We start from the raw sequence: 20,359 nt of genomic DNA, 5'->3' as shown, positions 1-20,359 counted from the left end.
GGTAACCGAGTGTGATAAGGGAACACTCTGAGGCATGACTGAAGATGAGCAGGGTTAGAATGCTGCTTCCCAGCCCAGAACAGACATCCCTAATTAATAATCATGAAAGTGTTGAAAAGCGAAAGTGTTAGTTACTCAGTCATGTCTGACTCTGTGCGACCCCATAGACTGTAGCCCACTGGGCTCTTCTGTCCATGGAATTCTCCAAGCAAGAATACTGGAGTTGGTTGCCATGCCCTTCTCCAGGGGATCTTCCCGACCTGGGTACAGTGTGTGTCATGAGACACATCCAAGTAGAAGTATGTAATAAGAAACTGGATATTTCGGTATATAACTTAGGATGAAAATTGGGACCTGGCATTCTAATAGCATGTATGTGGTATTAATAGCATATATGTGGAAATTAAATCAAGATAGTTACAGTCTAACTATAGTATGTAAAGGGACAAGAAAAAAGATTAAGAGCAGAACCCTTAAGAACATGGATATAGGAATTTCCTTGAAGGTCCACTGGTTAAAACTCCACACTGCTAGTGCAGGGGACATGGGTTTGATCCCTGGTCAGGGAACTAAGATACCATATGAGAGTGTGGCAAAAAAAAAAAAGAAAAAAAAAAAGGATATCTATGTGACAGACAAATAAAGTGACTACAAAAGGGACTAAGATAGTATGTTAAGAAAAATAAGAAAACCGGGAGAGCATTGTTACTGAAACTGAAGGAAAGAGAAGGAAAGTAGTGAGCAATTAAGTGCTACAGATAAGTCAGTAAAATAGCACTAAAAAGAACCTATTGACAGAGATTTGGAAGAGATGGTGATGATGGTGGCATCACAGATTTTGAACCCAGTCCAATCCAGGTTGATCTCCTCTTGCAATCTTAAAATTTAATTGCATGTGCAAAGGTCATTCCTTCAAATAAGGTGATATCCACAGGTTCCAGTAAAATAAAAAATTTATATGCTGCCTGATAATAAAATTATTTTCTGTTAAGTAAATTCCATGTTTCATTTTTAAGTGAACCCGTTCACTTACAAAAAAGTAGTGTCTCTGCTTTTTAATAGACTGTCTAGGTTTGTAAGAATATACAAGAAGGAAGGAGGGAAGGAAAGGAAAGGAAAAACATCTCACTCATCCACAATGTTTCATGGAGCCCCCATGTCTCCCCATTCCAGATCACGGAAAGTCATCCTATAAAATAAGGCACAATCTGAGTTTCCCCAAACTTCAAACGCCCATGTGATACAATTTCCCATCCTGTCCCTTCAAGGGCACCGAGATTTCTGCTAGATGCAGCTATGGATGTCCCCACCAGGCGTTATTCCTCCATCTGGCATGCCACTGAAGCCTTCTATCCAGCATCATAACTAAAGAGCCAGAGTGCTCAAAGTACTAAAAGCCCAGTGCTACGTGAGGGGAACTGTGCTCTCTCCCTTCCCTGCTGTCTCCATCAGGTGCTCCCAGTGCAGTGTTTCTCCTGTTTCCACTGCCTTACAGACCTGAGTGAAAGAACTCTTCCCCCCCTTTTTTTTTAATTCATAGACTTCTTTTTCTCTCTAGGATTCAGACACAGATTGTTGTATACCTATCTTTTCATATTTGTCCATTCATTTCAAAAGTGGGGGGTTAAGTATTTAGTGTGAAAGAAGGCTTAATTTAAAAATCAAAACACATAAATATTTCTTTAGAGAGAACTGACAGGAGTTATAAAGTATTGAAGTCAGTCCAGAAGTCATTTTGCAGCAGGTCTCATGACAATCAAAGTAGCTTCCATTCTTAGTTTTTCACTCCAGTGGTCCCTCTGTTACCATGTACAGTCCTCTGCCTCTGATGATCTCTGGGCATCTTCCTACTTCTGTTTCAAATACTGGGCTGGAAATACTCTTCCCACATTTCCAGGCCAAATTCCCAACAAAGAAACTGATTGAAGAAAGCTAATTACCATGCCACTTGCATGGACATTTGTGTTACGACATCTCATGGGCCACTGATCCACCTTTGGGTCAGCTGTGGCCACATGGTAATCTCATGTGGCACCAGCATGAATACACTCAGAAGAGCCTCCCAGAAGGGTGGCGAGAGGAGAGATGGTTGGATGGCATTCAATGGACATGAGTTTGAGCAAATTCCATGATATGGTGAAGGACAGGGAAGCCTTGTGGGCTGCAGTTCACGGGGTTGCAAAGAGTCAGATGCAACTTAGCAACTGAATAGCAACAATACACAGAAAACTTTAGCAGAGCTAAGGTGCTGGCCACAGAGTAAATTTTTAAATATTAATTTTAGCTTCATGGCTTAAAGAAGATTCTCAAAATTTCCTTTTACACAGTTTAAGTCCATTTAGGATTTATCTAAATTTTTCTAGTTTTATCTATAATATATCTTCCATTGAACTCTAATAATAGATTCAGCTTGTTGGGGCTAACAATATGTTTGGCAGTTTTCTAAGAGCGTTTTATGGATTCACTGATTTAACCCTCACAACACAAAGTTCTGTTATTATCACTATTTTACTAGTAAGAAAACTGAGACACAAAAAGGTTAAATACTTGTACAAGGACACATAGCTAATACATGGCTGAATTCAAACTCAGGTAGTTTAGAAAGGCTTCAAAGCCCAGAAGTTATAAGTAAACCATGCTGTTGCTGCTGCTGCTAAGTCGCTTCAGTCGTGTCCGACTCTGTGCGACCCCACAGATGGCAGCCCACCAGCCTCCCCATCCTTGGGATTCTCCAAGCAAGAACACTGGAGTGGGTTGCCATTTCCTTCTCCAGTGCATGAAAGTGAAAAGTGAAAGTGAAGATGCTCAGTCGTGTCCGACTCTTAGCAACCCCCATGGACTGCAGCCTACCAGGCTCCTCCGTCCACGGGATTTTCCAGGCAAGAGTACTGGAGTGGGGTGCCATTGCCTTCTCTGAAGTAAACCATACTGCCTCTCAAACATCAATACTACTTGCACAATAACAATACACAAATAATTGGCATCATGAGTGACTGTTACCATGGCAAAACACAGGCTAAGGATTCTACAAACATGGATGCAAAACTGACGTTCTCCCAGTTGCCATTATGACTAAACATCTGCATTATAACTGGAAGTCTGTGACAAAGATATAACATTTGCTCTAAGCATTGTATAAGCTACACCACAAGTTTTGCTATATTCCACTTTTATCACTCATTTCACTAGATTTTCTCATTTCCATTGCAATTTCTTCATCAACCCCCTAAATATTTAGAAGCATTTGTTTCAATTCCAGACATTTGGGGGTTTTCCGTTTTCTTGTTAATTTCTAGTTTAAGTCTATCATGGTCAGAGAAAATACTCAGTGGGTTTGATGCTTTGAATGTGTTAGGGCTTTCTTTACGGCTCAGTGTATGTTCGATTTTGGTAAAATTCTATGTACATCAGATTTCTCTATTTCCAACTACTTCAAAAGACTGACCTTAGCCGAGAAAACCTCTGACACCAAGTGTGTGAGATTCCAAGAATAACCGGTAAGAGTTACTTCTAGTTCTTATTTTTCTTCCAGTTAGTCTTTTCTCCTTGATTTTCAGAATGAAACACATACTGCTTCTAATTAAACACAGAATAAGAAAAAACCCGCTGTACTTGCTATACAGTTTCGCACTCTTGTCATCCGTAAGTAGACGCGGCCCGCCACCCCAGGCGCTCAGGTAGCGGACCTCCTGCGGAGACCTGCCTCCCAGGCACACAGGCGCGCCCGCGCGGACCCCGGCCCCGCCCCCTCCCCTCTATAACCACGCCCCCTCCCGTCGCCAACCACACCGATCGTAGCCAGGGCCGAGGGGTGGAGCCCGCAGCGGCGTGCTGACGTCAGAGAGGGCTGCGACGCCGCCCGGTCCGCCGGGGTGCTGACGGCGGTGTACGCTCAGTTCGCGGAGCCGGGCCTGGGCAGCGGCGGGGCCGTAGGACCTCGCGCAACGTCCGCTGGCTCCGGGGCGGGGGCTGCGGCGGCGGCGAAGCCCCCTCCCCGGGGAGGCGGGGCCTGGGTGAGCTCCCCGCTTGGGGAGCGGCGGCGGCCGGGAAAGGATGCATCAGAAGCTGCTGAAAAGCGCACATTATATCGAGCTGGGCAGCTACCAGTACTGGCCGGTCCTGGTGCCCCGCGGCATCCGCCTCTACACCTACGAGCAGATCCCCGTGTCCCTCAAGGACAACCCGTACATCACCGACGGCTACCGGGCCTACCTGCCTTCCAGGCTGTGTATCAAAAGGTACAGACTGGCCGCCTCCGCTGGGTGCGCCAGGGGGGAGCGCCGGCGGCTCCTCCTCCTCTACACCCTTTTTGTCTGGTCCGCCTGCTGCTTTCCCCGCTGTTCTCCGCGCCCCCTGTTCCCTAGCTGCTCCATCCTTTTCATCCTTTTCTGCCACCTCTCCTCTCTTGTGATCTTTCTTTCTCCCCCGCCGGGGTACTTGATCCATGGACTAATGACGGTAACAATGATCATGAAGTCACTATCTCCAGTGGGGCTTTGCTGTTTACAAAGGGTTCACATCCTTTATTCCATTCGGTGTTCATTGGGGGTACATGTTGGAATCGACCCCACTGGCAATGGCGAGGACATACTTGCTCCTATGTATACCTAAGCTTTGTTTATTTTTAAGGCAGCCGTATGGAAATTCAGATATTTGGGGCCAGATAAATGCCGGTATAATCGGAAACAAGTTCATATTGGCATATAAATTTTTAAAAATTCCTGATTCATGCATTTAATAGGTAGTATGGAGCCCCTGACAGTTTCCCTACCAGGTCCTACAGAGGAACGTAGGTATGGCCCTCGTTCTCGTGAATCTACTGAACTCTAGCCTGGATGACACACATTAAAGAGCTAATTACACTATTACGTAATAACCATTGTGAAAAACGCTGTGTGGGAAAAGCACTATAGCAAAGGGGGCCTATAACGGGGTGCCGCCCTCCATTAGAGCACTGTAGAAACATCTTTAAAAAAGGAATGTCTTCATCATCTACATTCTTAAAATTGAGTCCCTTGAAAGCCTGGGTTTAAAAAGAAAACAAAACTGAAAAATTAGTGTTCTAGTTCTTAGACTAGACTTCTGTTACAACTCACTTGCCTGCATGCTCAGTCTTTAAGTCATATACAACTCTTTTGCGACCCCATGGACTGTAGCCCACCAGGCTCCTCTGTCCATGGAATTCTCCAGGCAAGAATACTGGAGTGGGTTGCCATTTCCTTCTCCAGGAGAGCCTTCCTGACCCAGGGATCAAACCTCCATCTCCTGCATTGGCAGGCAGATTCTTTACCACTGAGCCACCTGGGCAGCCCTAAAACTCACTATATGTACTTAATTACAGGACCCCACTTTAAAAGAATTGAGATACTGATGTTGGTTAGCTCTAGGTCAATGTAGTGACAAACCCCACTGCTGGAATGTGAGCTATTGAGTTGCTCAAGCAGCAACCACATGTTTGATTCTTGATCTTCTTTTTGGCACCATCTTTCCACTGTTCCTTCACCCTGCCTGCCTTTGAAGTACTTCTCTAACTCAGAGTCACAAGGTGACATCACTGTCCATCTCTGCTTGGCTTCAGTGAATGGCTCCCCGCATTTGACAGTTTGATTCCTGAGTGCCATTTCCTCCCCATCACCTTCTTTGCATAAGTTATTACACAAGAAATCAGAGCTAGCTCCTGCTGTGGATGTGAAGTTCCACATGGATAGAGCGGGTAATGAATTATCTTAAATAATAGCTTTAAACCCACCTCTGCATTCTGATGTTAGGGTCTAAATCTCATAGATCAAGGAGTGAAAATACAGTGCTTTAGATCTCAGGCCGTTGAGTGAAAAAGACTTGAGTATGCAGATCTGCCACTTCACAGCTGTGGGACCTTAAACAAAAGTTAACCTCTCTCTGCCTTATTCTCCTCATTTGTAAGAATGAGGGTAATTACAGTATCTGCTTCAGAAAGTAGTAAGGACTAAATGAGTCCTTGTGTATGTAAATGCTACACCCAGCCTGGCACATAATAAACACTCAGTAAATGGTGACTTGTTAACACCATGATCTTTTAATTTGAAGCCAGATAGATGCTGATGAAGAAATTGATTGTTGATTTTGCAGCTGATCAGAGTATGTGTCTAACTTCTCATTTTAAAAGTAGATCCCCTCCTAGGGATATTCTTCTAAGTGCCCTTCCTACCAGCTTGGTGTTTTCCAGGTTCGGCTTTTGCCCTCTCTTCTTTTAGCTGCCTAGAGGGCCAGCTGTATGTCTATATCTATATAGATACTGATATCTATATCTTAAGTATAAGGAGAGGCTTAGTGTGTCACAGCTGTTCTGCCAGGACTCTGTTAGTTGGAAGGAACGTGCCATGACTGTGCCTCTCTGCTCACTTAACCAGGTTACACTGGGTTTCACCACATGAAAAGATCTGAGGTAACAGATGTGTATTGGCTGTCAAACAGTCCTGGGCTTAGATATGTTTCCTCACATTCCTGCATCTCTTCTCCCCCTCCCCAATAAAAGTAGTGTTTATACTTGGAGCTTGTACAGGATAAAGCCTGACATTAATGATACGAGGTCCGCTCTATCCTTGGTGATCATTTGATTGTGTGAGACTCCACTATGTTTATGGCATGGGAATATGGGAACCATGGTGACTGCTGCAAATTCTGTGTTAAAGTTATACATTTGCTTGCGTGCTCCCTCATGTCTGACTCTTTGCAACCTCATGGAATGTAGCCTTCCAGCCTCCTCTGTCCTTGGGATTTCCCAGGCAAGAAAACTGGAGTGGGGTGCCATTTCCTCCTCCAGGGGATCATCCTGACCCGGGGATGGAACCCAAGTCTCTTGCATTGGCAGGTGGGTTCTTTACCACTGAGCCACCTGGGAAGCCCTATTTAAACTCAAAACCAGTTAGGGCATATTGAAAGAGGTCAAGTAGTACTGATATTAAAAGTTCAGTTCAGTTCAGTCGCTCAGTCATGTTCGACTCTGCGACCCCATAAATCGCAGCACACCAGGCCTCCCTGTCCATCACCAACTCCCGAAATTTACTCAGACTCATGTCCATCGAGTTGGTGATGCCATCCAGCCATTTCATCCTCTGTTGTCCCCTTCTCCTCCTGCCCCCAATCCCTCCCAGCATCAGAGTCTTTTCCAATGAGTCAACTCTTGCATGAGGTAGCCAAAGTATTGGAGTTTCAGCTTTAGCATCAGTCCTTCCAAAGAACACCCAGGACTGATCTCCTTTAGAATGGACTGGTTGGATCTCCTTGCAGTCCAGGGGACTCTCAAGAGTTTTCTCCAACACCACACTTCAAAAGCATCAATTCTTTGGCACTCAGCTTTCTTCACAGTCCAACTTGCATATCCATACATGACCACAGGATAAACCATAGCCTTGACTAGATGGACCTTTGTTGGCAAAGTAATGTCTCTGTTTTTGAATATGCTATCTAGGTTGGTCATAACTTTTCTTCCAAGGAGTAAGCATCTTTTAATTTCATGGCTGCAGTCACCATCTGCAGTGATTTAGGAGCCCCAAAAATAAAGTCTGACACTGTTTCCACTTTTCCCCCATCTATTTCCCATGAAGTGATGGGACCAGATGCCATGATCTTCATTTTCTGAATGTTGAGCTTTAGGCCAACTTTTTCACTCTCCTCTTTCACTTTCATCAAGAGGCTTTTTAATTCTTCTTCACTTTCTGCCATAAGGGTGGTATCATCTGCATATCTGAGGTTATTGATATTTCTCCTGGCAATCTTGATTCCAGCTTGTGCTTCATCCAGCCCAGCATTTCTCTGCATATAAGTTAAATAAGCAGAGTGACAATATAGTCTTGATGTACTCCTTTTCCTATTTGGAACCAGTCTGTTGTTCCATATCCAGTTCTAACTGTTGCTTCCTGACCTGCATATAGGTTTCTCAAGAGGCAGGTCAAGTGGTCTGGTATTCCCATCCCTTGAAAAAATTTCCACAGTTTATTGTGATCCACACAAAGTCTTTGGCATAGTCAATAAAGCAGAAATAGATGTTTTTCTGGAACTCTCTTGCTTTTTCCATGATCCAGCGGATGTTGACAATTTGATCTCTGGTTCCTCTGCGTTTTCTAAAACCAGCTGGAACATCTGGAAGTTCATGGTTCACGTATTCCTGAAGCCTAGCTTGGAGAATTTTGAGCATTACTTTACTAGCGTGTGAGATGAGTGCAATTGTGCGGTAGTTTGAGCATTCTTTGGTATTGCCTTTCTTTGGGATTGGAATGAAAACTGACCTTTTCCAGTCCTGTGGCCACTGCTGAGTTTTCCAAATTTGCTGGCATATTGAGTGCAGCACTTTCACAGCATCATCTCTCAGGATTTGAAATAGCTCAACTGGAATTCCATCACCTCCACTAGCTTTGTTCGTAGTGTTGCTTTCTAAGGCCCACTTAACTTCACATTCCAGGATGTCTGGCTCTAGGTGAGTGATCACACCATCGTGATTATCTAGGTCGTGAAGATCTTTTTTTGTACAGTTCTTCTGTGTATTCTTGCCACCTCTTCTTAATATCTTCTGCTTCTGTTAGGTCCATACCATTTCTGTCCTTTATCGAGCCCATCTTTGCATGAAATGTTCCCTTGGTATCTCTGATTTTCTTGAAGAGACCTCTAGTCTTTCCCATTCTATTGTTTTCCTCTATTTCTTTGCATTGATCGCTGAGGAAGGCTTTCTTATCTCTCCTTGCTATTCTTTGGAACTCTGCATTCAGATGCTTATATCTTTCCTTTATGGCTTCCCTGGTAGCTCAGCTGGTAAAGATATTAAAAGTAACCTCCTGTTATTCCAACAAAGAATAAACTCATGCCACCTGGAAACTAGTTTGGTTTCAAAACAGCCTCAGCACAGTTGTTGCAGCATGCCTGTCTTAAAGGACATCTCCGGTGGATCCATTTGTATTTATCCTGCTTATCTCAAGTCCATTTAACTTTGCACTTGCATGTCATATATACTGAAATCAAAGTGTTAGTTGCTCAGTCATGTCCAACTCTTTGTGACTGCATGGACTGTAGCCTGCCAGGTTTCTCTGTCCATGGAATTTTCCAGGCAAGAATACTGGAGTGGGTAGCCATTCCCTTCTCCAGGGCGTCTTCCCAACCCAGGGATCGAACCTGGGTCTCTCGCATTGCAGGCAGGTTCTTCACCATCTGAGCCACCAGGGAAACCCAGTGTATACTAAAAAGGTATTTTGAAGTGTGCGTAAGCTTAGCAGATTTTCAGATGCCTATAACCAAATGTCAGACTGTGTTAGCTAGCACCCCGTTTTAATCTGCATGTTTATTTCTGTAGACACGTAGCATCTAATCTGAGCAGGACCCTGTGCTGAGAATGGTATCATAAAGATGAGTGGTGCCAGTTATCAGGGAATTGATATGCTGGAGAATGAGATGGAATTTATACATAAATAACTGAAATGGTAAATATAATAAGAGATGAGAAGGGAAAAAAAAACTGTAAGATCCCAGGATTGATGAGTTGTGGAGAAACTTAAACTAAATGGTACGTCAAATTTAAAAAGGCTAAGATGGAGTTAAGGGCTTAAAGTAGCAAGTATTAGATAACGTCTGCCACCAACCAAATTGTCCCTACCCTTATAAATGCCTCCAGTGAGCCAGCAGATCTGAATCTGAGCTGCATGTTTGTTTGTTTGTTTGTTTTTTTCCAGTTTGTTCATTTTATCTAATGAGACAGTAAACATCTGGAGTCATTTGCTAGGTTTCTTCCTCTTCTTCACGCTGGGAATATATGACATGACATCTGTGTTACCTTCAGCAAGTGCATCCAGAGAAGATTTTGTAATTTGTTCTATTTGTCTCTTCTGCTTCCAGGTAAGTTTCATTTCACAAACACTATTGTTGATAAAGAGAACTTTGGTCCCACAGGCTTGGCAGGTGGCTGTACTCTACACCCACCACTTGCTGAAAAGAGACCCAAAGCAGCATGGAAGCTAGCTTATTCGATTTCCTAATAGAAGCACCCAAAGTATGTTTTTCTGAAAGTGTATTTGAAATCCATGAAGTTTTAAAGATTGAGAAAATTTCTTTCTTTTTTCTTCCTTTCTCTACACATCTGTGCTATAAAATTAATCCAGAGATAGAAATCTCTCATTGTGTTCTATTTGCTGTCGCTTCAGTCGTGTCTGATGCTGTGTGACCCCATAGACAGCAACCCACCAGGCTCCCCCGCCCCTGGGATTCTCCAGGCAAGAATACTGGAGTGGGCTGCCATTTCCTTCTCCAGTGCATGAAAGTGAAAAGTGAAAGTGAAGTCACTCAGTCATGTCTGACTCTTCACGACCCCATGGACTGCAGCCTACCAGGCTCCTCCATCCATGGGATTTTCCAGGCAAGAGTACTGGAGTGGGGTGCCATTGCCTTCTCCGGAAGTAGAACCCTACTGTGTGCTTAAAACTTGTTTGGGAACATTTTTCACCTTTAATGTGTCTATGACTTTTGTACTTGTTTCCTTATTGTCTTAATTCTGTTGCCTCGTTTTGCTGGTATTAATCTTTTCTCTCACTTTAATGTTTGATTTCCTTTGGGCCTTTTGCACTTTCCTGATTTCAAATACTTTCAGTTTCTTCTCTGTGCCATTTCCCCTATTGACCTAACATGTGTTAGTCCCTCAGCACTTTCACTTTTCTTCAGGAATCTGTAAAAGGGCCTTTAAAAGTTATGTTTAATATTTTTTCAAACAGTTTCTAAAGAAGAAAGCTAATATAGACCAAAATCCAGTTGATATTTTTTAAATTAAAAAAAATTGCAAAGTACAGATAAACATAAAAATGGAAAGAAAAAAGTATCATCCTTCTTCCCCCAGACATAGGCCAGCACTTGCAGCAGTTAACCTGCTGCTGCTCTGAAAGGGAAATCCATAAGTCAACCACACAGCTGTTGCTTTCGTTGTGTATTCATCAGTTTCAGGCCTTCATCATCTGAACTCAAAACTCTGGACTTATATGATTAAGAAACACAATGGAAACATCCCCCTCTCCTTTTTCTTCTAATTCTAGTTTCTAGAATAAGATTTTTAATTTCTTTGAGGGAAAGAATACTCTGTATTTTTGTGTCATTATTAGAAAATTGTTTTTTCTTTAAGTATTTTTTTTTACAGTATATGCATTCTCAGGTTTAATTTTGTCCTGATCGGAGCCTAAACATCTCTTAAAAACCTATCTCCATTTTTAAAATGGAAATGAATCCATTTGCCCATACTAACCTGTCTCAGATGGTAAAGAATCTGCCTGCCATGCAGAAGACCTGACTTTGACCCCTGGGTCAGAAAGATCCCCTGGAGAAAGGAATGGCAACCCACTTCAGTATTCTTGCCTGGAGAATTCCATGCACAGAGGAGCCTGGTGGGCTACAGTCCATGGGGTCTCAGAGTGAGACACGACTGAGTGACTAACACACCTGGACACTAGACTGAGATGCTCTTATAATCAATAATCAGAAAAACTGGTTTATGCTCTACTGCTAGTCATATGGATACTGTCTCCTTTGAGGATCCCACAAGCTTTCCTCTGACCCTCGGCCTGCCCTTTATCCTCCCAGCCACAGCTGATGTTAGTTCAAGGAATATATGTTTATTTTCATAGTGATTTAAGAAAGCACTGCATTGCAAAACTGAGAAGATGAAATAATTAAAACACCTGCCAATGAAGAAATGCCTAAAGTGTTCGAGTCACTTGCTTAAGGCTGTTCAGTAGGACAGTAAAGTCCTGTTCTCCTAACTGCTAGTGCAGTGATCTTTCTGTTACACACAGCACAGCTTGCTGAAGTCACATGAGCACACCTGCCCTACTTACAAATACCATTTTTGTGATTTTTATGATATTATAACTTGCTCACCCAGTTTCCCCAGATTCTTCGAGTCAGCAGGCAGCATGGTAAATCATCAATGTAGTAATACTGATATACATTTAATTTTTAAAGATATATAACATTTTTTTTCCTCTTTCCTGCACTTTTTAAATGCTCATGCTTTCCTACCAACAAGATTAATAGAGTGCATTCTGAATAGTAGAGTGTAATTTCAGGGACTTTGCACTTTCCCAGAGATCTTTCTATCTTAGAGAAAAATAAAATTTTAGAATGCCTTTCCCTAGATTCAGTTCCTTAATATATTCAGTTCCAGAAATATTTTTTTCATATCTCCTGTCTGTATCCAGGCACTAAGCCAGGTATTGGGACTCTGGTGCAGAACAAAACCACCCTGTCATCAAGATCGAGTCACAGAAGGGAGAGTGAGGCAGGGAATTGAAGCATAAAAAATGTGTGGACCGGCCCGGAAGAAGAGACAGCTTAGCATTTTCTGGACTTGTAGGTGTTGTTGTTTGTCTACCTGAATGGAGTGAGATATTCCACAGAAGGAAACTTCCCAGAAAACAGACATACTCAATATGTCAGATAATTTTTCAGCTAGTTTTTTTTTAAACAACTCTAACAACACATCCCTTTCAAAACAGAACATACTTAGTCTAGGTTAGCTTTTCAAACATTCAGATGTCCTCTATGAATACCATATATTTTATTAATCCTTTCCACTTAATACTGTAATTTTTCTCTTTCCAGTTTTACTTTCCTTTTCACGATGAAAGTAGCTTTCTTGTTATTACTATAAGATACGCTCATGTAGAAATTCGAGCAAACAAGTGGTATTTGGAAGAAAGTATTATAAAAAGTCATTTGAAATTCCACTTCCGCGGTGGACATTTGGGGTGAAATCGCTCCAGATGTTTGTGGGTGCACACGTGCCTCACACTTGCCTGCCTACCTTTCTGTCTCCCTCCTCCTGAGCGGCATCGACTCTGCTTACTGTTTGATGTCACTCGGCACTGTGGCAATGAGATCTTTTCCAGTCAGTGAGAATGTGCCCCTTCATGTTCTCTGGATGTATCCTTTTATCTCAAGGATAATAGAAAACATAACTTCTTAAAGTTATGTTTAATTTGCTCAGTGCACTCTGACTTGCAGTTTAGTAGCCAAAGCCACAGAGCATTAAGCATTTTAGACAGCAGAAGAAGAAATGAGACTCTGGCTAGGAACCTTGTTTTGAGCATTGATATTGAGGCTGTGGGAACTGATTTGTATATTGTTTGTTTTTAGTCGCTAAGTTGTGTCCAGCTGTTTGGAACCCATGGACTGTAGCCCGCCAGATTCCTCTGTCCATGGGATTTTCCAGGCAAGAATACTGGAGTGGGTTCCCATTGCCTTCTCCAGGGGATCTTCCCAACCCGGGGATCGAAGCCGCATCTCTTACATCTCCTGCGTTGGCAAGCAGGTTCTCTACCACTAGCACCACCTGGGAACCCCATAGAATGGCTGCTGCTGCTAAGTCACATCAGTCGTGTCCAACTCTGTGTGACCGCATAGACGGCAGCCCACCAGGCTCCCGTCCCTGGGATTCTCCAGGCAAGAATACTGGAGTGGGTTGCCATTTCCTTCTCCAGCGCATGAGAGTGAAAAGTGAAAGGGAAGTCACTCAGTCGTGTCCGACTCGTCGAGACCCCATTGACTGTAGCCTACCAGGCTCCTCCGTCCATGGGATTTCCCAGGCAAGAGCACTGGAGTGGGGTGCCATTGCCTTCTCTGATAGAATGGCTAGATGACCGTGTATCTGGCCCATTTTCCCCATCCCCACTGTCCTTGCCTTAGTGTAGGCTCTAGTCATTGTTTCCTAAGGCTAGTGTTGTAACCTCTCATGTCAACCTTTCTATAAAGGTGCATTTAAAATAAAATCTTCAGTAGTATCACAGAGTCCATAATACTGAAGTTAAGACTCCTTGATGTATAGGACTTGTCCTAATCATATCATGAAAACCACATGGCATTCATTGCTCAGGGTGTTGTGTTTAATATGCTGCTTTTGCTGTGGACCCACCAGTAACCATGCGCATACCTTTGTTTCTGTCCTTGATGAATGCCAGAGCAACTGAAGGTGCAGCTCAGGTGGCAGCCCTCTTATAAAATATGTAACTGTCTTTCTCCTACAGCTCCCACCCTCCAGTGCACACATGCGCCCACAGACCTAGTTCCCTCCCTCCTCTGTTTTCTAACTGTGCTCTGCACTGTTCCTATAGGACTTCCAACATCACCATTTGCTCACTTGTCCAAAAAAAATCTCTTTGATAGTAGACAACAACAATAAACAATATACAAATAAACAATATACAAATCAGTCCCCACAGCCTTCATCTTTGTATCCCCAGTGCATGACACACAGCTGGTATTTAATGACTAGAGGGAGTTCAGCTACAGAAACCTTATCAATCTTCAGAGCAGCTAATTGAATCAGATAAGCTTTACTCTCAACTTGGCAACATATAGTCAGCATAAGTCACAATTATTTTTCCTTGAATGCACCAAAGCCGTGTTTAACTTTAACTTAAAAGTAAACTCTATACAGTGAAGTCTCATACAGGCATAAAAGATCTTGAATTAAGTGAAAAAAACAAATAGAGCAAACTATATGATTTTATCTGATTAATTTAAAATGTGTTCTTTTATGTGTATATATAGACTTCTGTATCATAGATGTTTGATATGTTCATTGAAAATATCTGGACAGACACATAAAAGATATTATCAGTGGCTATCACTGGAGAATAGATTGACTGGGTGGGGCTTATTTTTTTTACATCATCAAATTCCTTTTTTTTTTTTCATCTTTCTAAGGACATGCCTCACTTCTGTAGTAAGTAGTTTTTAAAAGGAAACTTACTCATGGATCAAAATAAGATGCAATAGATAGATTTCCTTCTATTGCACTACTCATTTAAATTGTTTATCTTATAAAATAGCTATCATTATAGATTTCTTTATGATTTTTGTCCCCGTTTTACCCATGAGGAAACTGAGGCTTAAGAAAATGATATACAGTCAGGCACAAAGCCAGAGTCTGTGTCTAGGTCTGTTTGGCTGAAAAACCTGGACTTCACCTGACCACCTCCCTGAATGTCATGCATGAGTTGCTTTTATCATTTTGTTTGTTTCACTTTGATAAGAGTTGTTTTATTTTCCCTAGGTCTGTATGCTTTGCTCCGTGGGCTATCATCTCTTTTCCTGCCATCGATCAGAAAAAACCTGTCGAAGATGGATGGCATTAGATTATGCAGGAATTTCTATTGGAATACTGGGCTGCTATGTCTCTGGTGTATTTTATGCATTTTATTGTAATAATGTGAGTAACTTAAAAACATTTTACATGCTCCCTTTCAGGTATAGGTCTTTTATCTTTCCATGATTCCCTGGAACTTCTGAGTAGACACATAATTAACTTATCAAAGAAACAGTAAAGTCTAGTGGAGGCATAAAACTCATTTTTCAAAAGGGCCCCATGATCTCTAACATCTGTTATTAGCTCCTACTCCTTTTACTGATTTTCCGTGGAAAATATATATATGCTATCTTCTGAAACTTAAACATTAAATTTTACTATTTCCCCACTAAAACCATATAGCTACCTGAGTCCTCAGATGCACATTACACATCTTTTATTTGTGTGTTGCTGGAGTTGAAGATCAAGTTAGTGCTGGTCAAAATTATGAGGCTAGGTGCTACTTTCCATTTTCCCTTCTTATCCTTTATTCCTCTCTCAGTGGGAAAAAAAAAGAAAAAGAAAAGTATATCTGTGAATGTGTTGACCCATATTCTTATATAAGAAATATATTTTCCTTTCCTTAGTCTTATATTTAGAGTTAGACCTAGAGACAGACCAGATGGGTGGTGAGTGTTTTTAACAAATGTTTCTACTCTGAATTCTAACATATCTTATAGCTCAAATGGTAAAGAATCTGCCTGCAACGCAGGAGACCGGGGTTCAGTCCTTGGGCTGGGAAGATCCCCTGGAGAAGGGAATGGCAATCCACTCCAGTATCCTTGCCTAGAGAATCCCAGGGACAGAGGAGCCTGGCGGACTACAGTCCATGGGGTTGCAAAGAGTCGGACACGACTAAGCAACTAACACTTCTACTACTACTCTGAATTCTTGATCACTGCTGCTTTCTGAGCCTCAAGTTACAAAAGTCAGTTTTTGCCTTGGGTAAGCAGCATTTGAAACACTGTGATCAAATTATACAGCAGCTGATCTGAATATATTGACCAACTCCCTCCTCATCTCATGTCTCAGTCAAGAAGGCAAACTGAACCTTCCATCTCAAGACCTCCCATTCAGAAAGTCCTCACTGACCCGCCTCTCTTTTTCTCTTGCCCCCCACCACCACACCATTTTCTCTTTTCCTTTTATCCTTTTAGTTCCTTCCCTTTCAGAGCCAAAACTGAGCTACTCTGCCAGGAACAGCAGACCTGCTAGTCACAGGATGAGAGTCTGTCCTGTCTGAGCCCTCCCCATGGAATGAGGGTCCAGACCATATCCCCAGCCTTCACTCCCTGGGAGGGTGGGCTGCAGCACAGGAGACCTCTGATTGTTGGAAATTCTTAAGTAGGATCTTTGTCACTCCACAATAATAGAGAAAAATGGCAACATTGCTAGAGTGTAAAACTAGCAAAGTGAAAAATCAGAATTTGGTTTGAATGTAAGAACATTATTAATGATAGCCACTTATTCATAAGCCATTTGTTCTTCAGGCCTGATTACATTGGAATGGAAGCATATAATTAAATATATATGCCATTTACCTTGTTGAAAATTGATTTGATTTTAGTAGTAAACTGCCCATATCTGCTCACCTTTCACAACTTACTCGTTTTACATGAAAATGTTGACATCTTTAAAAACAGGCTTTTGAGTATGTAATACTAGAAATTTTTTGCTTATTCTGTATTTCTCTGAAACCGGTTTTTTGTTTAACTCTTCCCAAGCATATCTGATAATCAAAGAGACTAGTGGGAAAACTGTAAATCTTTTTTCAGAAGAACCAGAACTCCAAGGTAGATTAAAGAGGAAAAAAGCAAAAATCTGTTAGAGCTAATACAATCCATAATCATTTAAAGGAAAAATTGTTTTCTTCTGATATCTCATCATTTAACCAAATATTCAGTTGCTCTAATGGCACTTTACCTTTTAAGGAACACAGGCTGCTTTGAGAATGAAATTGAAAACTGTGGACCCTCCATCCCAGATAATATGCGTTTGGGTGCAGACTGATCAGTCATTTTGACATGTGAGTTTCATGAAGTTGTAATGGTTCCAGAGAAGTCCTTGGAGCCCAGGTTAAGAATTCTGTCCTAACTGAGTTGTTAGGACAACTAACAGCTTTTGAGCTTCAGGACTAGCTTTTCAACCTCTCATTTAGATACCTAAATATTCTGTAAGTCCTTCACACTTGATATATTTTGAAATGAATGATATTTCATGTTTCACCATTTTCTACCCTCAATACACACACACCCTCATCCTGGATCACTTTGTTCATTTGTTCCACTAATAGAAGCCATCTGCATGGCCTTTTCTACAGCAAACAGTTGACCCATCCTCTGCTGCCCTATCCCATAGACAGTCAACCAGTAAAATTTTAGTTTATTTCAAAAATGTCTCCTGAATCTGGTGCTCACATCTGTCTTCTTGTTCAGCAGCAGTCCAAGCTATTTTCTCCTTGAATCAAATATTTAATACCCTTCTAGCTAGCTTCCTGTCACCTCTTTTTCTTTTTCTTTCTTTCTTTACACTGATGTCAGAGTTATTCTAATAAGTTAGTTTGAAAAACAACCACATCACCTTTTTCTCCAAGAGCTCTGCTATTCCCTCAGCACCAGCTTGGAAAAGTTACAAATACATAGCCAAACAATGTGTCTGCCTTTCAAGTTCCCGTCACAAAACTTCCTTGCTCCATTGCGCTTTCTTTTCCTTGAGAACTCCCTCCTCTCACAAAATCTTACATATTCTTAGGGACCCAGGTTAGTTGTCATTTCCTCTGTGAAGCCTTTTTTAACTCTTCCAGGTAGCAATTGCTCCCTCTTCCATGCTCCTACAACATTCTGTTCATAACTCAACTGCAGTCCTTATCCTTTGATTATAATCATCTCTTTATACGTCCGCCCCACTCATAGCCTGTGAGCTCGCCCACTGAGCTTTGTCTTTGTTGCCACAGGACTTCACTTGCCCCTGGCATATAATAGGTACTCAGGGAATGCTTCTGTGTGAATTAATGTGTTCTTTACCACCTCACTTTGGGGTCTGGTTTGTCATCCTAAGAGACCTAACAATTGTATGCAACGTGCGTTGTTTTAAAGAAGGAAGGTAATCGTGTTTGGAAGTGAACATACGAAAATAAATACAGTTTGGAATGCGTCCCGTGGAAGCCAAAATCAAAAATTGCTCATTTCCTTCCCTTATTGTCAATGACAATTAAAATGCGATGTCCTTTCTTTCTAGTATTGGCGTCAAGTGTACTTGATCACTGTGCTTGCTATGATCCTGGCCGTGTTCTTTGCTCAGATCCATCCCAATTACCTCACGCAGCAGTGGCAGAGGCTCCGTTCTATCATCTTCTGTTCAGTTTCTGGGTATGGAGTCATCCCTACTCTCCACTGGGTGTGGCTCAATGGAGGAATCGGTGCTCCTATCGTTCAGGTAGGCTGAGTGTGGTCAGTATGTTCCCGTTCTTTTTATCCTTTTAATTTCATTCCTTTGGGTAAAGTAGTGTACTCCAGCCAAGTGGGTGGGTCTTTGTCATTTGAGGGCACATTTATAATTGCATAATGATGTAGTAAGTTTTCACATCTATACGTTAGTAAATAAATAAAACATACTCTGAGGCATAGTTTCTAACTACTATTTTCTTCTGAGATGTTTTTCTGTAAGATGATACGTTCTTAAGTCTCCTTCTGTTCCCCTTAGAATGTAAATATCCAAGTCCTCCCTGTAGAGGAGGACTCCTAAGTTTCCAGTTTTTTGTCACCTGGGGCAAGGTCAGTGCCAGAAGAAGCAGCTGATTTGCTTGTTTGTGGAAGGGAAGGAGTTGGGAAGGATTTATTCTTGGGCCTCTTGAGTCTGCAGTACCTGTGGGATGTTAAAGTGGAGATCAGGTGTGGATTTAGCTCAGAGATTGAGACTAGTAGTAGAGATTTGAAAATCTCTTGGCAGCTAGAGCCATGGGACTGTATTCTACCCTGCAAGGATTTATATTGAGAAATAAAAGACCATTAGTTGTTATGGGGAGAGCTAGAGTACATTAGGAAGAACCTCAGTGAGAATTCCTCAGCATTCTTGAGAAGGGAGTTAGAAGTAAGACCTAAATTCTTAGAGATTTGTATATAAATGCTCTAAGTATGTGCTAGGAAGTAAACGAGAATTTTTAACGTAACTTAATTATGCTGAGAAATCTAGAAGAAATTTCATGCACTTGGTGCAAAGGTACCTTTGGAATAATGGAGAATTAAATGCAGGTTTTATTCAAAAGAATTATATTTTTTTAGAAGAGGAGAGGCTAATGGTAGGTTATAAGACTAAAAAATTGGGATAAAGATGTGATAGTGGTAATGAGTAACTTCAGTGATCCTGGTATCTGTGAAAACATCAGTTTTGTGACAGTTTTGATGCCCAGAAAATAGAATGGGGAAGTGCCACTCTCTTAATAGATTCAGTCCTAACCAGAAGTGAATAGTTGTTGACACAGAAGTGAATGTTTTGGGATGAGGGAAATGCATCTTTTTAAGCTTATCGTATGGAGAAGGAAATGGCAACCCAATCCAGTACTCTTGTCTGGATAATCCCATGGATGGAGGAACATGGTAGGCTACAGTCCATGGGGTCACAAAGAGTCAGACACGACTGAGCGACTTCACTTTCACTTTCAAGCTTATCATAAGCTTATCTTGTTATTAAAGAAAGAGAACCAGACCTATTAAGCCAGTAGATTTTTAAGAAATTCAGAAAAAAAAATAAGTGTTGGGGAGGGCAGGGGGACACTTTCCTGTGTTCAGCAGTCTTAGAAATATGGCTTAGGAAGACTGGTTCTCTAAGATGGAAATATTATATAAACAGAGATAATCCCAGTACAGAAACAAAGGGAGACTTCCAGAGAAATTCTCCAGTAAGGTCTAGTTTTAAAAAGATGGAGAGAGAGGCGCTTGACCAAAGATGCAAAGTTCCGAACAGCTAATCCTGGAGGTACCGTGGAGCTCTGTTCTAGAATGTTTGTAGAGTCTGAGGTTGCTTGTCTGAGAACATAGGATTCAGGGGAGAGGGGCTCCATGGTGATTCTCAAATATGTATAGAGGGAAGAAAGTCATTTGTTTTATTTCTTAAATGGCTTCTTAATAAATCAGGTTTATAATCAGAATTAGGAACAAGGTGTATAAATTAGAGCTGGCTGATTTTCTTAGGGCAAGGAAAAGCTTTCCAAGAGAACTTTGCACAGTAGTA

General features: G+C 41.8%; 1 protein-coding gene across 6 annotated transcripts in view; it reads left to right on the top strand.

The window, feature by feature from the left end:
- Positions 1-3,839: 3,839 nt before the first annotated feature.
- PAQR3 (progestin and adipoQ receptor family member 3) overlaps positions 3,840-20,359 on the top strand; it is a 40,383-nt gene continuing 23,863 nt past the window's right edge. For all 6 annotated transcript variants that reach the window (XR_005720549.1, XR_005720547.1, XR_005720548.1 and 3 more), the window contains exons 1-4: positions 3,840-4,238; positions 9,699-9,861; positions 15,059-15,214; positions 18,368-18,565. Coding sequence is in view for 2 of the 6 variants with exons in the window: in XM_040237175.1 (XP_040093109.1) it covers positions 4,054-4,238; positions 9,699-9,861; positions 15,059-15,214; positions 18,368-18,565 (702 nt within the window). In the remaining 4 variants the exon portion in view is untranslated. The remainder of the gene's footprint in view (positions 4,239-9,698; positions 9,862-15,058; positions 15,215-18,367; positions 18,566-20,359) is intronic.

The sequence above is a fragment of the Oryx dammah genome, unplaced genomic scaffold, assembly GCF_014754425.2.
Source record: "Oryx dammah isolate SB20612 unplaced genomic scaffold, SCBI_Odam_1.1 HiC_scaffold_3, whole genome shotgun sequence".
Taxonomy (NCBI): Eukaryota; Metazoa; Chordata; class Mammalia; order Artiodactyla; family Bovidae; genus Oryx; species Oryx dammah.
Note: the sequence above shows the minus strand (reverse complement) of the source record. Positions and strands in the feature narration are given on the sequence as shown.